Source organism: Phyllopteryx taeniolatus, chromosome 1, assembly GCF_024500385.1.
Source record: "Phyllopteryx taeniolatus isolate TA_2022b chromosome 1, UOR_Ptae_1.2, whole genome shotgun sequence".
Lineage (NCBI taxonomy): Eukaryota > Metazoa > Chordata > Actinopteri > Syngnathiformes > Syngnathidae > Phyllopteryx > Phyllopteryx taeniolatus.
Window position 1 is genome coordinate 6,573,222 of NC_084502.1, and position 27,234 is coordinate 6,600,455.

Below are 27,234 nucleotides of genomic sequence, written 5' to 3' on the forward strand. Positions count from 1 at the left end.
GGCGAGTGAGGGTTTTTGAGACTTCTACGGTAGCCACAGGAGACCGACTGAAGGTTAGCCACCGGAAAAAACTCCTGGTTAGAAATCATGAGGACGGCAGCGCGCGATGCCAAACGAACTAATTGTATAGTATGCGCGTCCAGTAGACCAAACCTACTACTGATCCCCACCGTGATGGAACAGAGGGGTATTTCCATGAATATGTCCAACACCCTCACGTGTTCGGTGTCTGTTATGTCCCAGGAAAACCCACCACAAGAATGTTCTGGTTGGGACCACGTTTACCCTTTGGCCCCGAAGGGTGATACACCCCCAATTTTCTCAGCACACTTCAATCTTAATGTTACCTGGGTTTCGAAAAAAGCTGAGTCCACCAATCCGTTTAACGTCGGTGAAATTAATGAAAAGAACTGTGTCTGAACCATTGACTTGTCTGCCCGCACTTCTGGCTCGCAGTTGACTGTGACTAGAGCAGATGTGTGGCGCTTTCGAGTCTACTTTCTTACGGATAACCCCCAACAAAAACATAGATCGCATAAACTACATGCATTCTAATGTTCAAAGGTTAACACATTTCGCACGTGATGGCTTTGGGGCCCAACTGGCTGCCACCTCGCTACTGGCCTATCAGAGCAGATTGGCACTTGACTCCATATTGGCGTGTGCTCCATGTTTGGCCAAAGCTGCTGCACATTCATTCCCGATAATAGGGCCCGGACGGGAGCCTCACCGAAACACTTAACGGTCTGATGGCCTCATCGAATGAACTTGAAGAACAATTAGGAATAACTGATCCGTTTCTTGATCTACTGGAAAGATGGTTTGGCAAATGGAAAGGAATAATTGGTAGTTTGATCATCTCAATTGGCACTATACTTGTTGTTTGTTAAACTGACCTGGAACTGGATCAGGATATCATCTTTGGGCCTGATGCAGCGTCTACATTACACAATGTCGCTAATGTGAACATATGGTACCGCTTAGGCTGCTCATTGTATATATGGTGGTCCGAGGACCTCATGGACTTTTAGGGGGGGGGTTAGTCCCCGCTGTTTTGTTCAAAACACACTGTTCGATTTTCTACATGTCACACACACCGACTCACCGCTCAATGCCGGAGTTTCAGTCAAACCCGTTGGGGGGCCGGGTACTTCGGTGTTGGGGGTTGACATATAGGACACACATATAGTGCCATGCACACACACTTAGGGGGAACTAGTCTCCACCTTTTTTTCTGTAATACATATTGTTAGGTTTTTCCAACTGTTGCACAAACAAGGTAAGTAAGGGGTTACATGAAGTCAAGGGTAGGCCAAATGAAGGTTTTCTTCATCCATCCATCCATTTTCTGATCCGCTTCTCCTCACGCGGGTCGCGAGCGTGCCGGAGCCTATCCCCGCTGTCATCGGGCAGGAGGCGGGGTACACCCCCAACCGGTCGCCAGCCAATCGCAGGGCACCTACAAACAAACAACCATCCGCACTCACAGTCGGGCAATTTTAGAGTCTCCAATGAATGCGCATGTTTTTGGGATGTGGGAGGAAAGCGGAGTGCCCGGAGAAAAGCCACGCAGGCACGGGGAGAACATGCAAACTCCACACGGGCGGGGGCGGGGATTGAACCCGGGTCCTCAGAACTGTGAGGCTGACACTCTAACCGGTCGCCCACCGTGCCGCTGAAGGTTTTCTTGTTTTTTGACTGAAAAACTGCCTATTGAGTGAAAAAGGTTTCTTTGCTCACGAAACAGATGATTTCCATTTCATTCACCGATGCAGTTAAGTGGCCGCAGCCTTCTTGCGTCGTTTGCGCCGTCTTGCGTTTCAGCCGCTCTGCGGGCTTCACTGGAGCTTAAAACACAACAAACCTTCCACAAACATTTAACTGGAATATTTATGATGAAGGATGTAGCTATGGCAAAAGTTTGCTTTGAGCGGAGCAATAAGCGCACTGTGGATTATCCCCTGCACGAAGGCTGACGGCAACTGTTGTAATGTAATATGCAGGCGTTGTCATGAATTATGTACTAGACTGTATTATCATCTGCTTTATTCTTGTGATTTTTGATCCGCTTCAATTACATTGGAATGAAAAAAAACCCCAGTATTATTACCGTTAGTAAGGTAACAAGGGCAAATTACTCTTTATACTGTACAGTACACAGTACTTTCTACTCCTTAAAAAAAAAACATTTAACTGGTAAAAGGTGACTTTGGAGTGATAGATGATGAAGCAGTTTTCTTGATTATTTGTTTGTTTTTTAATGTCTCATCTGCCAGGTCCAAGGGTTACTATTGCTACAGTTCTCCCTTTAGACACGATTTTACTTTTTTTTCTCCCCACTATATTTGAAAAACATTCTTTGCATATCATGTATTTTGCGTCAGTTTGTGAAAATCACTACAAAAACAAATGTTTCTGCTTTTGTTCAATGTGACTGACAGTTTGCCAAAAAAAAAAAAAAAACAATCCAAAAAGTGCAGACCAACTTAGACGTGCGATAAACTAGCATGAAATTTAAGGTATGACATCAAGCACACACAAAACACGGAAAAGTCTCTCTTGCGCCGAGCAGATAATCTCTTTATATCCTCAAATGCATACTTTACAACAGAGATGTACAGGATTTTAACACCAGCAAAAAAAGACAAAGAAAGAAAAAACAAGGGACTAGTCACATTAACAGGGAGCAGCACAACACAACATGATGCAATACAATGCTTTTGTCCTAGATTCAAAAAAAAAAAAAAAAAAGAAAAGAAAAGCTTTTTATAGACTGCTAATTTGTTTTGTAGATTTCAGCTTGTGTGTTTTGTTGATTTTAAGAGAGCTCCTTGGCGTTCATGTTATCGTGTCCGCTGTCTCTCTCTCTCGCTTATCTTCACTTCCACTCGCTGTATGCGCCAATGGAATAACTAAATAGAATCAACAAAAGTCAAACGGGACTCATATTGTTTCATTATATAGGTTCGTAGTATTTGGAAATGAAGACGAAGTGGCACAAAAGTTCCTCAGCTGAGGACTGATGAGCTAGAGCAAGGTTGGCACACGCCATTTTTTTTTTATTGACGGCCTTCGAAACATGAATGGAGTCATAAGCACAGAATTGGGATTCAATTTGATTGGATTTCTTTCCGACCCAAATGGCGCTCCTTCAAAGTCCAAGTGCAGCAGGAGCGCTTTGCGCACCCGCTATCACGAAAGGTCATTTCAAATTGAACCGTGGCCTTTATCTTATTCGCAGATGTCCTTGAAATGTACAACTCTCGCGGTTGCATGCGGTCTATCTGCTATTCCCGCGCTCATTCCCAGTTTACACGCGGCGGGTGCGTCAGGAGTCTGGACGGGAGAATACGTATCGATGAAAGACTTTGACGCAATTCGGACAATATGGACCTTCACGACCTTTTTTTCTGACGTGATCTCAGAATCTTTCTATTGCTCTCGATGTTTTGTTGACATTGCACAAAGTATCTGAACATCCGACGGAAACAAGTTGAACTCTATACTATTCAATTGTTGTTGTAGCGCTAGCAACAGTCAGCGGAAGTGAAGATAACTCAGTGAAAGGGGGCCTAATGCACATTTGCAATCATCTTACTTTGAACATAAAATACATGAATTGTATTATTATATGTACAGCATATCATGTCAAATATATCAAGCATCTGAAGTCAGCTGAACAAAACATTTCATATCAAAATAGAGTTGATTCCCAAATAGATGGCATCGGAAATGTTCTGGCTGGCAGAATTTTGAGTCACTTCTTTCAATTCTATTCCCACCTGCGTCCCAATCACCTTTTTCGATGCATAAATCATCATTTTTGGGAGAAAATGATTTGTTCATAGAAATAAAGTGGCCATTTTAACAAGTGAATGTCAAAATTCTCCCCAAAGGCCAATGAACAGGAAGATGTGTCCGATATTCATTGAATGTTTGTTGAACAAATACAGTGCGTCATTTTTGAAACAATAAAAGTGTTTACACTGCAGCAGGTGATGATGTGGCAAAACTTGTCAAACTTTTCCTTTGCAAAATTTTCCTACTGATTTTTTTTAAATTTTTTTTTGGAGTGGGGGAACCTATCCTGCTTTATTTGCTGGAAAACTCACTTGAATAGTTGGGGAACGCTATCGTTGTTTTTTTTTTTTTTTTTTTACCTTATTGTGACTTCCTTCTCTAAAACAACAACTTCTTATTCATCTTTTTTTCTAGCAATATTAGGCCTTTTTGTTTTTCGGTAGTAGAATTTTATTCTGTTATCGTAGATTTTTTTCCCCCTCCATTTTCTTTCCAGGGGGACCCAACTCCTAGTCCTTCGGTTTGCGCATACCGTTCCAGTCAGGGGGCGGGGCCTAGAAATGCACAAAAGTATGAAAAATTCAATTTGATATGCTTTGTTTCACAGTGTATCCCTGGATGTGCGCACGCACGCACGCACGCACGCACGCACACGTATACACGCTCGCACTGAGCCAGGGGTCTGCTAACATAAATGCTTCTGACAAAGTGAGCTTCATTGACAACACCTACCCTTCAAAACAACAAAAAGCACACGTTGTATGCCGAGTCATTCGGAATTAGAGCACGTCGGCGAACTTTGTTGACTCTGTAGGTCAGATACGAGTCAGCCATTTTCACATGTGACGTGTCCACCTCAGTGAGAGTCCAATAGATGTCCACGCTTACAGTGTCGTTCTTCTTTCACACCGAGAACCTGTCGGCTACATCCCATAGTGAGTCCCGCGGACTCACTTTGCGGTGAGTCGGCGTCGTAAGGATGTTCGCAAAATCAGCTCGAATGGCCTCACGGCGGCAAAGGGAGAGGATGAAGGGGCTGACTTTCCTTTCATAAAATCTCGTCGACTGCGTCCTTCAGACTGTACGGCCAATACTTGTTGAAGAATATTTCCTGCTGATACGATACCTTTGCTGCACAGGGCTTGACTTCAATTTTGATGCGTATAAATCTGGCTGCAGTTCAGAGTCGATGCTGATGCTAAAACTACCAGAAAAGAAAAAAAGCCGAAAGTAGAGACGCTGAAGGCGCGGTGTCGAGTTTGTGAAACTTTTTTGTTGGACAGACGTAATCTTCTGGAGTGCTTGGCCACAGCTCACCTCACGGCATGGATCTGGGAACCTGTGGAGGAACAAACCATTCCAAAAAAATGGGGAAGCAACAAACGATGAGACACAAGCGCACGCTGCAGACCGATGAAGCATAACGACGAGCTTGATGATTTAAAGAGCAAAACGATATAAACACATGATTAAAAATAAGATTTTGCATTGTACAGACTATTATGTATTATTAAACGTGTTCACGCTGAGCCAATGAAGTGTTTTAGTGATGAAAATGTGTATTGTTAAAATGTGTAGCCAAACAAACTAATGTTTTCAATCAAAAAATATCAATACATTGGCGCGACACATTGTTACAAGCTGAGCAGCACATAAGTGATCATCGTACATAATAATGTACATACTGCATAAAGTGAATGCCAAAATGAGTCAGACAAGTACAATACAAAACCCAGATTTGAGGTGAACGTGAATTCTTTTCAAAAGAATCTGGCAGACTCCATGATGTTGTGTTAAGTGGCGTTAATAAAACACTTCTTTGGCTTACATTTGGACAAGAATTTGTCCAAAATGATTCATCCTGTCTTAATATCAGATAATAATAAATAATAAAAATGCTCGAAACTATGCGAGAACACATTTTAAGGAATATGATTTCGAAATGTAATCATAATAATCATAATAATAATGTTTTTAAGTAATCCTACAACACAACTTTTAACCACAAACACAAAAAAGTGGCACATACAACATACAGTGATGACTGTCAAATATGCAGTTTTATCTCATAACAGTGTTGTGCTATATTAATATTATTTATTATTATATTATATTATTTATTATTTAGACTTGTATGACAGTTCAACTCAAATGTTTCAATATTATGTTTCAATGGCTTGTCTTTTGCGTGAGTGGCACTTGAATTCTCTAAGTACCATGAAGTGTGTTCTATATTTACTTATGTATCGACATCAATTTAATTCCTTTGAGTGGTATGCCGTTTACTAAATGTATACCATAACATAAATTTGTCAATACATTTGACCTCTACCGAAAGTGGTCAGGTAATGACTTCATTTAGCCAATCATCTGATCTAGAAACCCATTTGAATGATAACAGTCAACCGGAGCAATGCATAAATGCGAATATGTACGTACATGGCATCCAGGATTGCGTATATAAATCATCCAGACACTTAAAAATGATTTGGCGAAATCCATATCGACTCACACAAATTCCCAGTACTAGCAAATAAATATTGATGGCGCCCCCAATTCCCCTTCTCTTAGTGTCCTTGGTAATTGCGTATGATTCATTTTGTTTTCTCAGCGGGAGAGGGGAAATCAATCTTGGAGTCAAGCTCGCACATTCCAAAAGCCTCGGGATTTGTTGAATAGAAATCTTCACAGGCACAGCTTTGGGAAGGGAACTGCGCTAAATGTCCAACATGTTTTCTATTTTTTTTTTTGGGGGGGGGGGGGGAAAGGAAAGGGATGTAAACCTCCCAGCAAAGTCAAGCAGAGTGAGTGTAAAACTTCTTTCGAGCTGACTTTCAATGATGAGTCGTATTATGCGGGTTGTGCCTCGGAGCGATGCAACCGCGTAGGGGCGGAAACACATTCTTATGATTTTGTATAATGGCAGAAAGTGCCCTAATACAAGGGAAACATGACTAGTTGAGTACTAGTTTTGGCTTTTATAATCCTGGATGAATTTGACACAAAATCTACTGGACACTAAAGTGCCAGGCAAATGTTTCTTTTTGGACAAAATCTGAATCCCATTTGAAGAGAAAGTGTTTAAGAGAGACACGCGTTGCTAGGTCATCAGTGATTAGCATTTACATCCACGAGCTTCTGATTAGGTTTTTGTTACTTGGTTGAGAACTTGGTTCATTAGGAATCCCACCCGTGTTCTAGGCAGCTGCAAAATAATTGGCCGGAGGACATACACCGCTGCAACATGATTGGCTGTTGCATGCTGGTAGACACGCCCGCTGCTTCCAGAGAGGAAAAGAAGTATGAAACTGATTATGAATCCCACTAACCTTAACACTAATAAGAACGATTGATGAATTTTGATTTTGATACATATTCGGAATGGTCATCTCTTTACATCTGCCCATCCCTTCTCGCAATGCAGGAGCCAATCATGTTGCAGTGGGGTGTGTCTTGTGTGAATTCTAATTACAGTGATGTATCTCCATTTTTATCAAGCAAAAACAAAACCTACCACAATACTTGACAATTCAACATTTTTAACTGCAGTACTGTACAATTATTATTTTTTTAATCTAGCAATGTTTAAAATATATATATATTAACTCCCCCTGTCATTTCCCGTGGATAAAAATGTCAGGTAGGGAATTTAGTATATATATATATATATATATATTCATGGAACAAGCCAAAAGGGACTTCTTTAATGTAATACACTATATGAAATAACGATAGCAATTCAGTAATCAAAATGTTCTATTGCTTGAACACACACGCGTATGCTGCCAATGTATGAATGTGATGCCCACATACTTCCATGTTGTCTTTTTTCCCCCACCGCTGCATCCTACGATGGCTCCTTGGGCAAAGGCTGCAAAAGAAAGTACGTCAGCATCGGAGGAACATTCGAGTGAACCTTCCCTTAACGTGTTGACCTTTAGTGCAGAGCATATGTTCATTGAAGAACACAGCTGGTACAGTAAGTGGTCTTCCAATTGTAACCAAGGTGAAACAACGATAGATGAAGGTTACTAAGTACGCTCTTTGTTTTGCTTGACTTTTTAGGAAAGGTGCACCACGAACAACAGCTTAATGTCGACATTTACGTGGCTGGTGGGAGAAAGCGCCTTCATTTTGGTGAACGAGCCACTTTGGTGTAGATAATGACTCGGCTAATCACAATCGCCAAGTTGATGGTGTGTTCAGCCAATCGGAGGAGCCAAAGCAAGCGTCGGAGAGCCGCATCGGCATTCCGCCGCTCCCCTCTTGGTCGCGCCAGACGTTGTGTTTCACTCGTGTGCGCTGACTTTGTATTCCGCAGTCCGCCCAGCTTGTCGTCCTGCGATCCGTCACTCGCTTCGTCCCTCTGTCGGAGCCCGGCCTGACGGGATGCAGCCCTCTGAAGAGCTGTTGATCCATCACGCCTCTCTCGGGCATGTCATCTAAATGCTAAGTACTTCCACTGCATCTTTAAATCAAAACGAGGAAAGAAATGAGGCAGCCACAGGCGCAATGGAATCTGCAAAGCAAAGCTCTGGCTTTTCATTACATTTGAGGCGTAGCTAACACAGTGTTGGACAAAGGCAACAAACATGACAGATTATCATTCCTTGTTCACCCCACCGACGGGCAAACGTGAAAAGAGAGGCTACGGTTACGGTTACGGTTACGGTTATGGAGAGGTCCCGCCTAAAGGTGACTTCAGAGAAAGTAGCATGATTTTGACAGTTTTTTTTTAAGTACCACCATGGATTCACAGCTGAATCTCCAGAGTCCAATGTCACTTAAGCAGTGTTGGCGACTAACTACTAATGACATGTAACAAGATTCTGTCATTTAATCACAAAATTGATGTCATTATAGTCAGTTTCATTACTGGGAGAAAATGCGGGTCATTAAATTGCAGTTGCTTTTGGAAAATTTCCATCATTACAATTTTAGTTACATTTGAAAAATAGCAGCAAAAGCTCAGATTTATCAAAAAGCTATTTTCATATCAACGTCCGCTTTCTAAAGCCGATGCTTGTGTCGGCTCTCTCTGGGCACGTGCCATTCTGCCGCTCAAACCGCCTGTTAATGATACAAAAGTCAATTGAGCAGCAATGTCGGCGCGGCACAAGATCTTCCAAGATCTTCAAAAAAAAAAAAAAAAAAACACTTCATATAGACAAAGGATAAGGGCACAGAAACAGTCGATGCCAAACCTCAGGAAGCATCTATGAGTACGTAGCCTACTCGCTTATATAGGCTAGCCGTAATTGCAAGGACTCACATAGCCAACAATAAAATGGGGAAGAAGTGCCAACCTTCCATGTGTCTTTTCATGCCTAACTAGTTAAATGATACACTTGAGGACTACGACTTTTAAGAATATTACTTGATGGTGACAAGTTCACACTGGAACGGATATCGTCAAAGACGGTGACGAGTCTGCGTATCGACAGGAAGCGGAGCGGCCGAGCTGCGGAGCTGAACACGCTCGAGCCTGTAGAGATGATCGTGGACTTCAGGAGGCATCCTTCGCCACAGCTGCCCCTCACGTTGTCCAGCTCCCTTGTGTCAACCGTCGAGACCTTCGAGTTCCTGGGAATTACAGTCTCTCTTGACCTGAAGTGGGCGACCAACATCAACTCCGTCCTCAAAAAGGACGTCCCCAGCAGAGGATGTACTTCCTGCGGCTTCTGAGAAAGCATGTCCTGCCACGGGAGCTGCTGAGGCGGTTCTACACAGCGGTCATCGAATCGGTCCTGTGTTCTTCCATCACAGTCTGGTTTGGTGCTGCTATAAAAAAGGACAAACTCCGACTGCGACGGACAATCAAAACTGCTGAAAGGGTTGTCGGTACCCCCCTACCCGCCCTTGAGGACTAAGACAAGAGCGTGCAAAATCCTCTCGGACCCTCCGCATCCTCTTCCGGTTCCTTCCGTCAGCTAGGCGCTACCGATCAATGCAAACTAGAACTAGCAGACATTCCAACAGCTTCTTCCCTCTTGCGATCAACTTCTTAAACACTTAACCTACAATTCCATTACAACATGCTGGCAATTTATTTTGTCTGAGTTCGTTGTCACATTTCTGTGGGGCCAATTATTTATTACTCGTGCACTCACTGTAGTTGTCTCGCCACGCTGCACTATTTGCGTATCTGTTGTTGACCAATACTGGCCACTCGTGCCAGAGATGATTCTGATTCTGAGTAGCATCTGCTCCATTTGCACACTGACTGAGGAGTATCTGCAACATTTGCACAATCGACATTGTCCCAAATTATCGCGCTACTCGTCACTTTAAACTGCATACACTCGCTTGAAGTCTCTGTGCCCTTTGCACGAGGCTCATTGCACCGGACTATTGCAAAATTGTACCGGCATTACCAGATAACTATTAACCCTTTATTGCTCAGTGACTGTTTTTTTGTCAATGTCTTTCTGTCTCCAAAGTGTTCTCTGTCAATTGACTGTCTGTTGTCGTACTAGAGCGGCTCCAACTACCCGAGACAAATTCCTTGTGTGTTTTTTGGACATACTTGGCAAAACAAAGATGATTCGGATTCTGATATTCCTTTGGCAAAGCTGTAGGTCGATCAGCTGCCCGCAGAGATTGTTTTCCTCTTTCGAGGCTTCGCAGCACCAAGGTTCGCAATGGAGCAGCTCGTCTCTTTCCTCGGGTCTTAGGTTGTCGATCGGGGACCTTCCTGAAGTTGAGGCGCAATGCTGAAGCAGCAGACGAGGGCAGCGCAATGAGACGCTCACACAAGTGAAAAGGGTAACGAGGTGAATGTGGCCTCACAGGACGAGACGGCGCAAGAGAGCAGCACATGGAAGCGGTGCTAATCGCCCATGGCTGCTAACAAGGCGGCAAGTACGGTGACGCGGAAACCATTGACTTCCTGCCGGCGCACGGGATGAGGGGGATTCACTCACAAGCGCTTTTTGGGACCTCCTCTCGGAGCTGGAGGTGCCCCCGTTTCAACAAGCCTTGTAAACATGGAGCGCTGTAAATAAATGATAAAGTCTCGCAGTTCAAATGAGGTGCGCCGCCTGAACCGTTGAGAGGGTGCCAGAGAAGATCAGTGCTGAAACATTAAAAGGGAATCAATTAGCTTCTCTCCTTCATCGACATGGTAGATTTTAGGACCGACGTATTTTTAGAATGCGCAACAAATAAAAGCTCAGTTGATGAGTCGCTAAGTATTTTTAATCTCACAGGAGAAACCACTGCAGCAGAGTGACACTTACAAAAAGAGAGACCATTTTTCGTCAATAATTATAAACGCAAAACGTGACAAACAAATATGTGACCACTGTTCTGCTTGCAAAAAAAAAAAAAAGAGCATCTGACGTGGATGCGTGACTATGAATTCTTTTTATCCCAGTGTGATAATAAATGAAAAATTAACTCCATCAAAGGAATGAGTTGTCCAAAGTCAAAGAAGAATCGAGAATGTGAGCATAACTGCTGATCTTTCCTGTTTTCTGTGTTTATTTATTCATTGAGCTTTTTGCATATACTGTATATCCTCTCACAAATTGTGAAGAAAATGGTAATGATGAATGATGATGAAAAAGACACAAATTGCCCGAGTCGCCAAATGCCGCTTATCAATTAGTCTGCCTGGGGACAATTGTGAGTTTTGTATTTGGATTTTTGGAATGCGATATGAAGGTCGTACCCGCAGAAAAGCAACGTGAGCAAGGCGAGAACATGCAAATTCGACACAGAGAGGCCACACCTGAGATCGAAACCTGGAAACGTGCATCATACTGGCCGAACGCCACCGGTCGTGGAAAAGATATCGGGAGGGAAAAAAAGGTGCGCTGTCGCTGACAGCTTTGGCATGTCTCACCCAGTGAAAGGCTTTTTTTTTTTTTTTTTGGCCTTAAGTGTTATAAAGTGCTGAAACGTGGCCTTTGGCTCCAACAATTTCGCGGCAGATGACGCTCTGGAGACGAGCTCCAACACAAATGGCAGTTCAAAGGCTGTCGATGACTGAAGTTCAAAAAAGGGGCAGAGCGATAACGTGCGCTCAATGTGACAACACAAGGGGGGCGCATTGAGCCCATCTGACGCACTGGAGAGAGACAAGACCTGCAGACTTGAGCTCAGGGCTGGGAATGGGAACAGCACCACCAAAGAATACAGATGTCTATTCAAAGAAAGGTGTCAAACATTAACTCCACTGGACAAAAGCAAAGAACCATATTTTCCATAGCGTGAAGGTGCATGCAAAGATGGGCTTTTTTTTTTCTTCTTCCATCCAGTACGTATCAGTGGAGATTATTTGAATTTCTTTTCCGCAGCGCTCCACACGCCATCTCCTCGAGACGGATGATCATGTCACCGCATCCCGCAGATGAACGCGAAGAAACCCAAGAATGCATTTTTCCTCTTAACATGAAACGGAAAAAAAGCGGAGAGACTACATCGGCGCGTTACATGCTCTTTGAGCTTGACTTATTGTCTAATCGATCACAACATTTATCATTCGGCATGAAACTATTGTCCTCGTTTTAAGCACGTAATCTCACAAAATGGAGTTCAATGAACGCAAAGTGGTGTCTCATCCACCAAACAACCCAAACACAAACAAACAATTGTTTCATTCATTTCATATCACGACCGGACAACGTTTGATGCAAACCCTCCGATTGAGAATTAGCCAACCCTTTTTGATGTTCCAATTTGGAGCTTCCACTGCATTTTCTACGTGTCATCAGTGTCGCATGCAACATCAACGCGCTACCGATGACCGCAATGAAGTAGAGCTGCCCGTTTGGCTTGCAAAAAATACACAAACATTAAAAATAAAGGCTCATGTAGTATTAGTGGAGTGTATGGAGAAGACCAACTAAATGTACACGGAAGCCCAAGCCAGCAAGCAAAGAAGCTGAACAGACGGACCTTTGTCGAATTTGGAAGCCACTCCTGTTACATACATTCAAATCATTAATCATTAAGTTAGAATTTTATGGCTTCAACACATTCCAAAAAAGCTGGGACAGGTGGCAAAAAAAGACGGAGAAAGTTGAGGAATGCTCATCAAACACGTGTTTGGAACATCCCACAGGTGACCAGGCTCATTGGGAACAGGTGGGTGCCATGATTGGGTAGAAAAGGAGCTTCCCTGAATTGCTCAGTCATTCACAAGCAAAGATGGGGCGAGGTTCACCTCTTTGTGAACAAGTGCGGGAGAAAATAGTCCAACAGTCTAAGGACAGTGTTCCTCAACGTACAATTGCAAGGAATTTAGGGATTTCATCGTCTACGATCCATAATATCATCAAAAGGTTCAGAGAATCTGGAGAAATCACTGCATGTAAGCGGCAAGGCCGAAAACCAACATTGAATGCCCGTGACTTTCGATCCCTCAGACGGCGCTGCATCAAAAACCGACATCAATGTGTAAAGGATATCACCACATGGGCTCAGGAACACTTCAAAAAACCAATGTCAGTAAATACAGTTCGGCACTACATCCGTAAGTGCAACTTGAAACTCTACTATGCAAAGCAAAAGCCAACAACACCCAGAAACGCCGCCGGCTTCTCTGGGCCCGAGCTCATCTAAGATGGACTGACGCAAAGTGGAAAAGTGTTGTGTGGTCCGACGAGTCCACATTTCAAATTGTTTTTGGAAATTGTGGACGTCGTGTCCTTCGGGCTAAAGAGGAAAAGAACCATCTGGACTGTTATGGACGCAAAGTTCAAAAGCCAGCATCTGTGACGGTATGGGGCTGTGTTAGTGCCAATGGCATGGGTAACTTACACATGTGTGAAGGCACCATTAATGCTGAAAGGTACATACAGGTTTTGGAGAAACATATGCTGCCATCCAAGCGACGTCTTTTTCATTTCAGCAAGACAATGCCAAACCACATTCTGCACGTGTTACAACAGCGTGGCTTCGTAGTAAAAGAGTGCGGGTACTAGACTGGCCTGCCTGCAGTCCAGACCTGTCTCCCATTGAAAATGTGCGGCGCATTATGAAGCGTAAAATACGACAACGGAGACCCCGGACTGTTGAACGGCTGAAGCTGTACATCGAGCAAGAATGGGAAAGAATTCCACCGACAAAGCTTCAACAATTAGCGTCCTCAGTTCCCAAACGTGTATTGAATGTTGTTCAAAGAAAAGGTGACGTAACGCAGTGGTAAACGTGACCCTGTCCCATCCTGTGTTGCAGCCATAAAATTCGAAGTTTATGATTATTTGCTAAAAAAAATAAGGTTTATGCGTTTGAACGTGAAATATCTTGTCTTTGTAGTGCATTCAATGAAATATAGGTTGAACATGATTTGCAAATCATTGTATTCTGTTTTTATTTATGTTTAACACAACGTCCCAACTTCATTGGAATTGGGGTCGTACGTTAAAATCTCCAACATTCTCTGCGAGAGCCCGGGGGATCCCCCCACAACCCTCGGCAATGTTTCTTTTTTTTGTCACCTTTTTCATGCCTTTGGTGTTTGCATGTCTGCTATTAAAATGATTATTATTTGGCAACCAATACAACACACGAAATGAAAAGTAGCATGAACACAGAGTTTGAAAAGCAGCCTTTTAAAAAGTCAAAGCGGTGCTTGTTTGCCGTCATCACTGTGGATGTCTATTCTAATATAAGTGCGCCATTGTTAGGATTACTTGCTGTTTCACAAAATTCCAAACATTGAGCTGCAAGTGACGGAAAGGCAGCGGGGGCAGAACGGTGGAGCATATACTGCATTGGAATTCATATTTAATACCAGAAATCCACTGCTTTTTTTCATAGCGTTTTAAAGACGCGAACATTGCTCTAATGACTTTAACTACTGATATTCCTCGCCAACATTTTCTGGCTGAATGGAAACAAGGCCATTTAAAATACATCCATTTTTCTCTGGGCACATTTTTTACTGCATTTATCCTTCAGTGCAAGGAGATGTGCTCGAAGAGACAACTTTACACTTTACTCCTCTCACTGTCACATGCATTGGAGTCAACCAAGTGTGCTCGTCGTGGCCTAATGAGCGTAATTTGACCAAAATAGACCTCATTCACGTCGAGAGCGCTTCTTTTTTGCAAGAGGTCCAGGAGGCAAATCTCAGTCAAGCGCATAGAGAACGAAACACATCACATGGAAATAAAACCAGTGCAAGGTCAACTGCAAAGAAGGTTGAATGAAACTACTGAGGTGCTTACTGTTCGGTCAATTGGAGAGTTTGGAAGGTTTAACGGCGATTGTTTTACACAATAGATAAGCTCATTTTATCCATTTTTCATAATCACTTCTCTTAAGATGCATGCCCCCCCCCCAAAAAAAATGTCATCTCTCTTTACTGTATGTGCCCTGTGATGGACTGGTGACAAGGTGTCCAATGTGTAGCCTGCCTTGGACCCCCTTGGCCTCATCGTGTTTCCACTGAGAATCCATTCCACAAAATCCACTCTTGATGGAATATTAAACTCATCCGCTGGTTTATGTATATGTAGTGCATCATAAAACATGTTTAATCTCAGACGAATGCCACATTTAATTGTCTGACAAATTTGTGAATCATCTCTCAAGGGAGCGTGCAGACTTTAATTTAAAGGCTCGGTCCACGAAGCAAACCCGAGCGTGAATAAGAGCACGGTCGTTAGCAGCTCGCACAAATCTGCATTGTCCGCCTTTGATGAGGTTCATGTGGGGACACAATCGATCTGAGCTTGAAGTCTCACGCTCTAGCGTCCAGATGCTAACAAATTGGAAACGCTGGATTTTGTTCAAACAATCAAATGGCCAACTTGGGCTGTGCCACATCAGATCCAATCAATGGCGATGTGGTAAAAAAGCTGATTTAGTCTCGCTTTACAGTAAGCTTTTTATATTTGAAACACAGAAATGATTCAATTACGATATTCATGTGTTTAAATATGTCTTAAATAAATATTCCTCACAGAAGTAAAATTGCAGTAAAGTGCCGTGCATGTCTTGACCTCTGAGGGGCAGTGTGGTGCACGCAATGCAGTAACAAAGAAAGTAGAAGTCACGATCGAACGTTACCTTGTTTCCCTAAAACCATCACGAGCATGACGATGAACTGAACCCGTCTCCGGCCAGGCTAATTGAAAAGTTGCAAGGAAGCACGTCGTTGGTACAAGTAGCACACACAGACACACGTGCACTATATGTAAACAAACATGAACCTAAGTATGCTGTCAGGAGGATAGATTACGACACAAGTGCAAAGCATGCGTGAAATGTGCCGCAGATGCCCGAGGCACTCGGACAGAGGAGGCGGACGAGCGAGAGACGAGAAGGGACAGAGAGAGAGAGAGAGAAAAAAAAAAAATCTACGGCCAGCTTGACCTCTGACATTGCGTACGCGATGTGACGAGAGTGTCCATTGTGACAAATCTCCTGAGGACACCGATCATCAAACTGTATGTTAGCTCCCCTGTCGATGAGCGCGGTCTGGTGAAGTACTGTACTGCATAAAAGTGCAACACAAATAATTATTAGATAGATTTCGCCCCTTAAATGTCAGCCCTTTTGTATTATTACGCTGCCCTTGCGATTCCGTATGGACAGCACGTACGCATCTTGAGACGATGATGCGGTTGTCTCGCTGCTTGCGTAACCGTGCGCTAACACCGCCAACATAGTCGTTGATCATCGTGTTGCGTTCGTGCTGCGCGAGATGATACAGCATGGCTTTACCGGCAAAATCTTTTGCGCCTCCTCTCCTACCGTCAGCAACCAAAAGAGATGAGAAATCTCACATGTTCCTAAATCCACTGTGAACCCCTTTTCCCCTTGATGCCCAAAGTGCCCTTTTGTCAAAATCATAATCATAATAATTGCATGTGGTTTTGTGTGAAAGCCTGTCTGTGGCCTTTCAACTCTCAAATTGAATTCAATTCTGCCCTCCCAAAAATGTTTGGTTAAATCCCTATTTAAGCTTTTTGGAAAAAAGGAATGAATGAAAAACAATGTTCATTCATTTCTGCTCACAATTTGTGCTCACTGCTTTGCACATAAATGGAAAAATTATAGACCACACCCCTTTCTTTCAGTTTTTTTTGTTCATTTTGAATGTCTGGTACAACTAAATGTACATTTGTTTGGGCAAATACTGTATAACGATGGCAACATAAATAGCTAACTAAAAAGAGTTTTAGCATTTAAGAGCTTATTTCTAGCCATTCCCCATGTTGTTATTTTTTTATAAATACAAATCACTTATATAATACAGTTAAGCTTATGCAAGTCAAATAGGACATGAAGTCATATGGAATCGGCCATATTTTGTCACGTTCATTGTCTTCCTTAGGTAATATACAGTAGCTTGAGTGGTACTAGGTATTCAAATGCAAGGGTGGTCTAACATATGTTTTAATATATATATATATATTGCTATCACCCAAATAGATATAATGTGGGTTAAATTCTCATGCTCTACTTTGACATCTGGGTAAGCGAATGACCTTGGCTGGAAAGCGCAATGCTCGGCGATGTCCTTGAAGGCAAGTGTCTTCAGTTTGATCTTGTTCGTAGCCTGCGATGCAACATTTTACAGAACGGCTTTTTGTCGTTTAAGCGCAGTCAAAAAGAAAATTCAATCTTTCGTCGGCCTCCGCGTCCACCTTACCGTTTCCAAAGGCTCTCTCGATTTGCCAGTAAGGAGCTACACATTTGTATTCCGTGGCCACAAATGAGCATTTTGTGCCCATGTTATATTTACATACTTTCCACAATAAAAAAAAAATGTTCCATGCACCTCCATTTTTTCTTTTTAAAACTTTTTTTTTTTTTTTTTTTTTTTACTACAGCATCAATGAACAGTCCATAGGGTATACAATGCAGTTTTATGACGTGGTATACATTACCGTGACGGTCTTGATGCGTCCGCTGCTTCTGGTGCAGGTCCATCCCGAGCGGTTGAAAAGGAGGCTGCAGACCTCGCCCTCCACACAGGGAGTCATCTCACACCACTGACGACTCCGCACGATTCGCGCTAAAAAGGGGGAACAATACGACGGTTAGGCACAACGCTCCCCACACAAGAAATCATTTTTATAGCATCTTTATGAATAATGTGTCCACAAACAAGGAACGCGGTAGAGATTTTCGGATTGTTGATTACCGAGAACAGTATGAGGCAGCCAGGAGGTTACGTTTGTTTGTGAAATTTAGTCAGCTCTTCTTTATATAATAGAGATCTAGCTACGTCGATATTTGGGGATTTTTAATTTTGTGTGCGAGTACTGACTACTTTGCTTCTGCAAAACTGGAATTTACCCATTGCACGACAAAATAAGTTTTTTTTTCTATATTGTTCATGCAAATAGAACTAATCTGTCATCCTTTTAACATCATACAAGCGCAAATAGAAGTTCACCACACTCAAGTCTCAAGTTCAGTGACAAAGGCCTCGTACAAAGTAGCCTCATGGATGGGATTTTTTTAAAGCGTTTTTAATTGGCACACGGGTGTAAAATGAAGTTTTCTAATCACTTTGTTAGGCTATTTCTTTTAACATAATTTGTTGTTGCTAATGACAATAAAAATTCTAATTCTATATTTTTGAATGAGTGTAAAATAATAGTAATAATAAAAAGCCACAAAAAGTCAAAAACAAAAATGAAAATTCGAATTTTGTGGTTTTCGACTTTAAATGTTCCTTACACAATATTCAAAGTGGACTAATTTCTGCCAACACGAAAGCAAAAAGAAATGCCACAACAAAGCAAACAAGCCATATTTGAAAGAATATTGTAACTTCATTTATTTTGGTTCCATAAACTATAATACGTATTATACATTCATGTTCACACAATGCATAGTGAGCACCAGATCTTGATTGTTTTCATGAAACAAAGTTCTGAACCTGAATTGAAATCTCACAAACATTTCCTGCGCACGTCGTGGAGAGAGGAACAGATTAGAAAAGGCAAATGGAAAGCCCACACATTGCAGCTATCAGTCTGGCGCAGACGTCGAGGGCGCCGTCATCTCGCGAACGACGCTCTTGTTGTCCCTCTGAGCTCTGCCTGCCTGACATTGAATCAGCATCTGCCTGTGGTCCGCCACGATAAGCGCTGATTGTTCTTTACACAGTTTGCGAAAAAAAACCACGCAAAGGTTATCGGCTCTCTACGGACACGGCAGCGTCCAATGCTCGTGCCTCCCCCTTCCCTCCAACGGGCGGCCTTTTGCGGAACGAGGCAACACGCTTGGCAAATTGAAAGAAAGCGATGACGATTTGTCGAACATCTCGGAGAGCTGAGGGTGCAACGATGTGGTCCAAGTGTGTCGGGGGTGGAGTAAATGCGAGAATAAGAGAAGCTTGATTTCCTGGTTCTTGGAGGTGTTCTTGCTCTGGCCTCTTTTTCCAACTGGTCGTCAAGTTGGGCAACACACACCGACATACGCACGCATACACACAATGACATCTTTTTAGATAAAGACCATATAAAGACCACAGGATTGTGCCCTGTGTTCACTGCAAGTGAAAATGGAAGCTACAGCTTCTGTTGGAATGTCTGTGGGTATTTGGTGTAATTGCTCGGCCTGAGGTCACTGATGTTGGACCGAAGAGAAGGCCTTCTGGCTCTGCTTCATCTCTGTTTGAGTTTATTCTACAGCAAACTCATCTGACCTTTTTTTTTTGTACACCGGGAACAGAAAAGGGCCTCCCTGCCTAACTATTCCCGCAAGGTTGGGCATCCGTTCACCCGTTTTCTATAGCACTTGCGAGCAAGAGTTTATCCCATCTAACTGTGGACAATAGGCGCTGTACACCCTGGACTTATCGCAAGCCAATTGCAGGGCGCATGGAAATTCGACAGATACAGCGAGGGATCCTGGTTAAAGTAAGCCATTTTAAACAAACGAAAAAAAAGGGTTTTGGCAACAGCTTTTTCCAGGGGGGGAAGCAGTCGCCAGCCAAAATGCGTTTTTTTCTGATGTTGAGCAGGACGTAACCAGGGGGCTACATATATAGTTTTCACATAATCGAATTGGATTTTTTTTGTCATTAGTTCGGAACAGCACAAGGAGTAATGATTCGATTGTGATTCGCTACTCATTTCTTTACTGTCGTTGCGAATAGCAAATAGGGATTTAGATGGTGAGTCAGAGTCTTACTATTCTCACCAGGCAAATCACGCGCGCTGTGGACCCACAAGAGCAAGTGGGGAGCATCTTATTTCTCTGTGCCTATGGTGTATCTCAGCGGCAGAGGAATAAACCCATCAAGGCTTTTTAGGACCTATTTGAACCTTATACCTGGAGTCCCACACACACAAAAACAACTTTTTTTGGGCGGCCCACAGAAACGCTGCAGTGACCTTCCTCCTGAAACGCCGCTGTGAATTTTCATCCTGTTGGAGTGAAAATGTATCAGTCAGTTGCACCCCCCCCCCCCCCCCCCTCAAGTGACAGTGCTTTTATTGTTCAGTTTCAACTTCTTGAGTTCCATTTACAAAATGTGAGCGTTTCAATGTAATTGGCAGCGTGCTGCGTGTCACCGCGAGGCGAGGAGGGCGGGAACGTGACACCGACTTAGAATGAAGAAGAAAAAAAACCAAACATGTCATTGCCACGGCTGCCAAGCGCTTTCGAGGGCTATAAAATGAGCGGATGGGCCAGGACACCTCTCGAGGTTGCGTTAGCACTAGCATCGGCGCTAACGTTACTTTTCACAGTTGTTTGTAGGGCTCGATGATGATGATGATGATAATTTAACTCAAGACAGGACATTATTTGATCATTTTTTTAGGGCTTAGTTTGTACATTTATTGAGCTATTTCATGTATTTGTGTCCTCTCCATTGGTACTTAACATAGTGCCTTAAAAGTTACTTACACGTGACAACGGTGCCTGGGGCGCACAATACTCAAATTTGAATTTGCCATTGATAACAAATCATAGCATAGTGAGGAATCTGGTTCAAATTATAGATATTTTGGGGGGAAATATTTCAATACATAGTGCCATGAAAACCTTATTTCTAAGCTTTATTCTACGTTTTCTGTTTTCTGCCAGTCAACAATTAAACTCAGACAACATTCAAAATGACAGCTCATCTCTAACTCCATTTGCGGGTGCAGAGTTGACAACATGAAAGTCATTAATTGTGCTTCAAGTGCTCATGGAATTAGCACAATAAAAAAACATAATTTTTCAACACAATGGAGAAATGTTGATGCTGCACTAAGAGGAAAACACAAATAAGTATGTGCCAAATGTGTGACCTCTTGCAAAATGTGCATAAAGGTTTGGAGCCAAAATAAACACAATCTCCCAACCGACTCTTATCAGGGTGACTATCGAGCCACATGCGATAACAGTGTGGCGGCATGGCAACACGAAGGCCGGCAGTGAAAAGTAGACAGCTTGAGGAGAAGATTAGACTGAGATCTTGGAGATGTAGGGTGCAGACATCGTTGGTCAAAACAAAGGCAAAGAAAGTTCAATGTGGACCAAACAAGCCGTGCTGGATAAAAAAAAGAGAGAAAGAGAGAGATTCACCCAGATTGACATCATCAATTGAATGCATTTGGAACTACAAAAGCATGTTTTCGATCAATACACAACATATTTAACATTAAACGCACTAAGCTCGTCCAGCCTATGAATCGATATTAAGAACTTTGGAGCATGGCGGCATGTAGTCTGCAGCAGTTTGAGGTAAAAATGTTGTTGTTGGAGGGGACGGATGGACAAAGTGAGACGCAAAATGTGCTCGGCCATGGAACCTCACTCCATTCACTTTCCAACAATTTGCGCTATATTCAGTGCCATGTTTATTATGCTCACGTTGTTGTTTGTTTTCCATACCAAAATACAGTCCGGCCTCTAATGTTAAAGTTATACCTGATGTGGTATAATTTTATATTTTAGGGGGGAACAAAAAAATGTAAAGACAAAAAAAAAGAATTGCACAATTGGCGTTGTGCGTGACGTCACATGAGATCTCGGTCAGCGAGCATCCAACTATGCCTGAGAGTCTTTTTTACGCCACATATTTTAAAATGGGGAAAAACCTTCAAAAGAGGTGTTTGGGAAGAAATTAAGAAGAGCAGAAGTAACAGTTATAGGAGGCCAAGTGTGCATTTTATTCACCATCCTTATTTCAAACAGTGTTTTTAGGCAGTTCTCGCTCATGCAAATGAGCCACTGTTCACCCGCCTACGGGGACAATAGGCTTTTGATACACGAGGATAGAGTGACATAGTCACATTTTGGGTTCATTGTAAAAACATGACAAAACTTTTCAGCTGTAAAAAGTATTTTTGTATCTCTCATTGGATAATTCCAACTTGTTGGGCTTCATTGGGCTTGTGCATGAGTCAATAAGTGTGAATACAAACAGGATGGAAGGGTAGATTCAAAGTATTAGCCCAGTTCTCTTTCATGAAGCCACCAGCTGCACAACTGTTGCAAATGTGAAAATGTCCCAAAGGCTACACTTGAGGAAGTAAGCCATGGATTGGACTTTCGCATCCCATTTTATGGCAAGCCTTACTCCTCTCTTTGGAACCACACAGTAATGCCAAAGGTCACCAGCAAACATTGACAACGAGGGTACAGAAGCCCAACTTTGATCAGAGCCAAAGGAAGTGAAAGCACAAATGTCTTCCTGGAAGACAACGGAGAGGAGCGTGTGCACTCATTACTCCTCGAGGCTTGTGAGGATTCACAGGTGGAACGTTTGAAATGAATTAGAACTGATGTGTTGAATGTAAGATTAGTGTAAAACCTTCTGTGCTCAAGCTCCATCTTGTAATCCCTCACTTCCTTCAATCATGAGCTGGCGGTAGAAATATTGGATGACAAAGAACTAATCAAGGGGGCTACTTGCAATGATTCAAATCACCGACAGTGGGCAGCCGGCGCCTACGACCGCTGAGCCGGCGTACCTCTTCAGGTTGACTCACGGGACAGTGAAACCTTCTTTGTTATATCAGTTTCAAAGATAAACATACATGTTCCAAAGGGTCAGTGAGGGTTACCAATGAAGAAACAAGATGAAGTCAGAAAAGTGCTTTATGTGTTCTATGGCAAGCCACATTAGAGGCCAGTGTAACTTGAATATACTTCGGACAAAAAGGTCAAAGAGGATATTGGTAGGAATTAGCCTCGTTGCCTTCTCATGCGATATGCAGAATTCCACTTTAAAGCTTTGCGACGTTGGAGCCATCAGCTGTCCGCAGGAAGCATTTCAATGAGGCCGCGAGCAACAGATTCACTCTTTAATGCACCGGCTGCTAATGGAGTACAGGGTGCAGTGCAGCGGGAAACCAGTGAAAATCAATTTCCTCCTGCTTTAATCATAGTTCTCTCTAAGTTAATTAGTATCTGTTGAATGTTTGGAGGGAGGCAGGGGAGGGGGCGTCTGTCCAGCGGTTAAAAGCGGCATCGGGAAACGTGACGCGAGCCGTGGGGCCGCATGCGGCGTGGAGGCTATTAGATGCTGTGAGTCATTGGAGCTAATGGCGCTTATGGTGCGTGTCATTGTGATATCGGGAGATCCAATCAGCGCGACCGCCGTTAAAGGCCGTCTGTCAAGTCCCTCCAGATACCGTCTGATAACAGAGACAGGCCAGCGTGCATTTAAAGTTTATCTAGCTCACCTTCTAAGCCATAAGTGATCCTTATTTAGTCGGCATTGTTCAACGGATGAGGGTGATTTAACAGCACACCAAAACCAACGAAAGAGAACGACTATGATTGTGATTGTCTTGCTATCAGGGCGGAGACAGGGCAACAGCGTAACTGAGGTCTAAATTCATAAGTACGTTTTTTTTCCGATGTCCGCACATTTCTTGCATGTTGTTATCGTTAATACTTTAAATAATGTAAAACGTTTGAACCGCAAGCCTACTTTTAAGACACACCACGATGTAGAATTGTAGATCGACCATATAACATCGCTGATACCCTTCTGAAAGTGGACGCACACAATACAAGACAAAAACAAAGAACAGGAATGGGCAGAATAAGCAATTAGTCAATGACTTCATTGCTGCGTGATCCAATTTGAAGCTAAATAGTGATCAGCACCTGCTTGCAACCACCGTAGATGCTATTAATTCAATCCTAACTAGTTTACAATAGAATGAAGAACTAAATGATGTCAGCTATGGGAAGTTACGCTACAGCCATACATTATTATTATTATTATTATTATTATTATTATTATTGAACTCAAAATGACACTGGCATTGAAAAAGGAGTTCAGATCCTCCAGCGGGCGATTCCCATGCCATCTAGGTTCTGGATTCTTGGACCCAATTTTCAGCAAAATGATTAAATGAATAATCAAATTAAAGGTCATGTGTCTGACAGTCGTGCCTGAAGTATTTGGACAGTGAGATAGAATGTTAAAGAGGACTGAAATAGATTTGGAATCATCGGAATGAGATTGAAATGGAGTATTTCAGGTTTGATTCAAGAGGTCTCGTCAAAATGTAAAAAGAAAAGTTCCCTCCATGGATGTAAATACAGAGGGTTCAACATTCAGGAAGTAACAAAGTCAGATTAGAGTGATGGAAGAAAAACATACAAAGGGAACGAACGATCTCATCTAATGAACTGCCTCATTATTGTTCATTTGTGATGTGACAGTGTGCGAAACTAACAAGATACATTTTGAGGTGTAGAGGGTGACAGATTGCTCACATTTAGCTTAATGTGGGCATCTGATCACTGCTTAATTCACTTCATACCAACATATAGGAAAGAACTTAAATGCGCGAAGCCTATGGTGAAAACTGTGACAAAGTGGACCAATGAAGCAAAGATGGAACTTCGAAGCTATTTAGACTGCAGTGTCTTTGAAAATTCAGCTGGCAGCCTGGATGAATATCTGGACACTGGCACATCCTATATCCGTTTCTGTGAAGAGGTGTGTGTACCAACAAAGTCATTTCGCACATTCAACAACAACAAGCCGTGGTTCACTGCCAAACTTAAGCAGCTTCGCCAAGCCAAGGAGGATCCATATCAGAGCGGGGACAGGGCCCTGTATAATCGCGCTAGAAACCAGCTGACTAAAGAAATTAACATTACAAAGAGGAACTATGCAGATAAGTTTGAAAAACAGTTTAGCGCTAAAGACTATAAATCAGTCTGGCATGCATTTCAATCGCTGACAAATTACAAGCGACGATCCCCCCCAGCTGACAACAATGGCACACTAGCCAACAACTTGAACACCTTCTACTGCAGATTTAAAAAGAACACTTTCACACCCCACACGCACCCGGCCGCACCACCGACCACCATCACTCCACCGACTTCTGCATTTACCATCCGCGAACAGGATGTGAGACGCATCTTCAAACAACAAAATATTAACAAAGCGGCAGGCCCGGACCATGTGTCCCCATCCTGGCTCAAAGTCTGCGCGGACCAGCTCGCTCCAGTCTTCACACAGATCTTCAATAGATCTCTGGAACTGTGCGCAGTACCATCCTGTTTCAAACGCTCCACCATCATTCCAGTCCCCAAGAAAACTACAATCTCAGGTCTGAATGACTACACGCCTGTCACCTTGACATATGTGGTCATGAAGTCCTTTGAACGTCTCGTGCTGGACCACCTCAAGAGCGTCACAGGTCCCCCGCTGGACCCCCTGCAGTTTGCCTACCGAGTGAACAGGTCTGCGGATGATGCAGTCAACATGGGACTGCACTTCATCCTAGAACACCTCGACAGTGCAGGGACCTACGCGAGGATCCTGTTCGTGGACTTCAGCTCAGCGTTCAACACCATCATCCCTGAACTCCTTTCATCCAAGCTTCTCCAGCTCAGCGTCTCACCTGCCATCTGCCAGTGGATTTACAGCTTTCTGATGGGCAGGACACAGCAGGTCAGGCTGGGGGAGGCCACCTCATCCACACGCAGCATCACCACTGGGGTGCCCTAAGGTTGTGTGAACGACTGCACCTCAACGCACCCGGCTGTCAAACTCCTGAAGTTTGCAGATGACACCACTGTCATCAGCCTCATCAAGGAAGGTGACGAGTCTGCATATCGACAGGAAGTGGAGCGGCTGGAGCTGCGGTGCGGCCGACGCAACCTGTAGCTGAACATGCTCAAGACTGTAGAGATGATCGTGGACTTCAGGAGGCATCACGTTGTCCAGCCTCCTTGTGTCAACTGTCGAGACCTTCAAGTTCCTGGGAATTAAAGTCTCTCAGGACCTGAAGTGGGCGACCAACATCAACTCTGTCCTCAAAAAGGCCCAGCAGAGGATGTACTTCCTGCGGCTTCTGAGAAAGCATAGCCTGCCACAGGAGCTGCTGAGGCAGTTCTACACAGCGGTCATCGAATCAGTCCTGTGTTCTTCCATCACAGTCTGGTTTGGTGCTGCTACAAAAAAGGACAAACTCCGACTGCGACGGACAATCAAAACTGCTGAAAAGATTGTCGGTACCCCCCTACCCACCGTTGAGGACTTGCACACAGCCAGAACAAAGACAAGAGCGTGCAAAATCCTTGAAGTCTCGGCGCCCTTTGCACGATGGTCATTGCACCGGACTATTGCGAGATTAGTCATTGGAACTGCTCTAAGTGCTAGAGGACTCTGCATCTTTTTGCACAATTGTCAAAAAAAAATAAAAATGTACCGGCATTACCAGATAACTAGCAACCCTTTATTGCTCAGTGACTGTTCTTTGTCAATGTCTTTCTGTCTCCAAAGTGTTCTCTGTCAATTGACCGTCTGTTGTCGTACTAGAGCGGCTCAAACTACCGGAGACAAATTCCTTTTGGACATACTTGGCAAATAAAGATGATTCTGATGCTACAAAATTAATAGGAGAGATGGATAATGACCCCAAAAAGAATTTCTTCAGCCAACTTAAAAATATCTATATATATATTTGTAAATGTCTATGATGTGTGCCCTCCATTGAGAAAACAGACTGCACTAGAACTGATTGTCCACATACCATCAACACACGCTGGCCTCGCCCGTGTGGTGCCGGCGATCTGACCTCTCCGGCAGGCGCAGCGGGCCGTCTGCCTGGCGACGGTCCGTCTGGGAACGCTGCTGTCCCTGTTGAGCATCACTATCTCGCAGGTTCCCACCGCCAACTGGCCTGCGAAACACAGCAGAGTGCATTAGCATAATGAGTCTGTAATGGACACATTGCAGAGAAACAAGTGGTGTTGGAAGGCCAAGCGAGCAGCTCGTCTAAAGTCTCAAATAGGAACGAGTGATTTCATTGCTCCCAAACATCGCGAAAAACACATGGCTTGCATGCCTCTTTGATTTACTATAAGTGTTTGGTTTGTTACAAATGTCGTCAAAGTAGTGCACTCCATTTTCACACGATCAACAGAATTCTTAATCAAATCATAGAGGAATCAATTATGATGCCCAACCCACCATATGACCAATGCAGAATTATCACAGATAAAAATAATGGTAGATCCCTGCAACTCTAATGTAAACAATAA

The 27,234-nt window shown here is 43.3% G+C and overlaps 1 protein-coding gene across 1 annotated transcript in view; it reads right to left on the reverse strand.

The window, feature by feature from the left end:
• Positions 1 to 2,029: 2,029 nt before the first annotated feature.
• The window catches only part of tafa5l (TAFA chemokine like family member 5, like), a 41,632-nt gene continuing 16,427 nt past the window's right edge, over positions 2,030 to 27,234 (reverse strand). Inside the window, exons 2-5 of the mRNA XM_061767237.1 lie at positions 26,724 to 26,873; positions 17,649 to 17,776; positions 7,615 to 7,672; positions 2,030 to 5,140 (exon numbers count right to left, since the gene is read on the reverse strand). Of these exons, the coding sequence (XP_061623221.1) occupies positions 7,649 to 7,672; positions 17,649 to 17,776; positions 26,724 to 26,873 (302 nt within the window). The 3' untranslated portion in view covers positions 2,030 to 5,140; positions 7,615 to 7,648. The remainder of the gene's footprint in view (positions 5,141 to 7,614; positions 7,673 to 17,648; positions 17,777 to 26,723; positions 26,874 to 27,234) is intronic.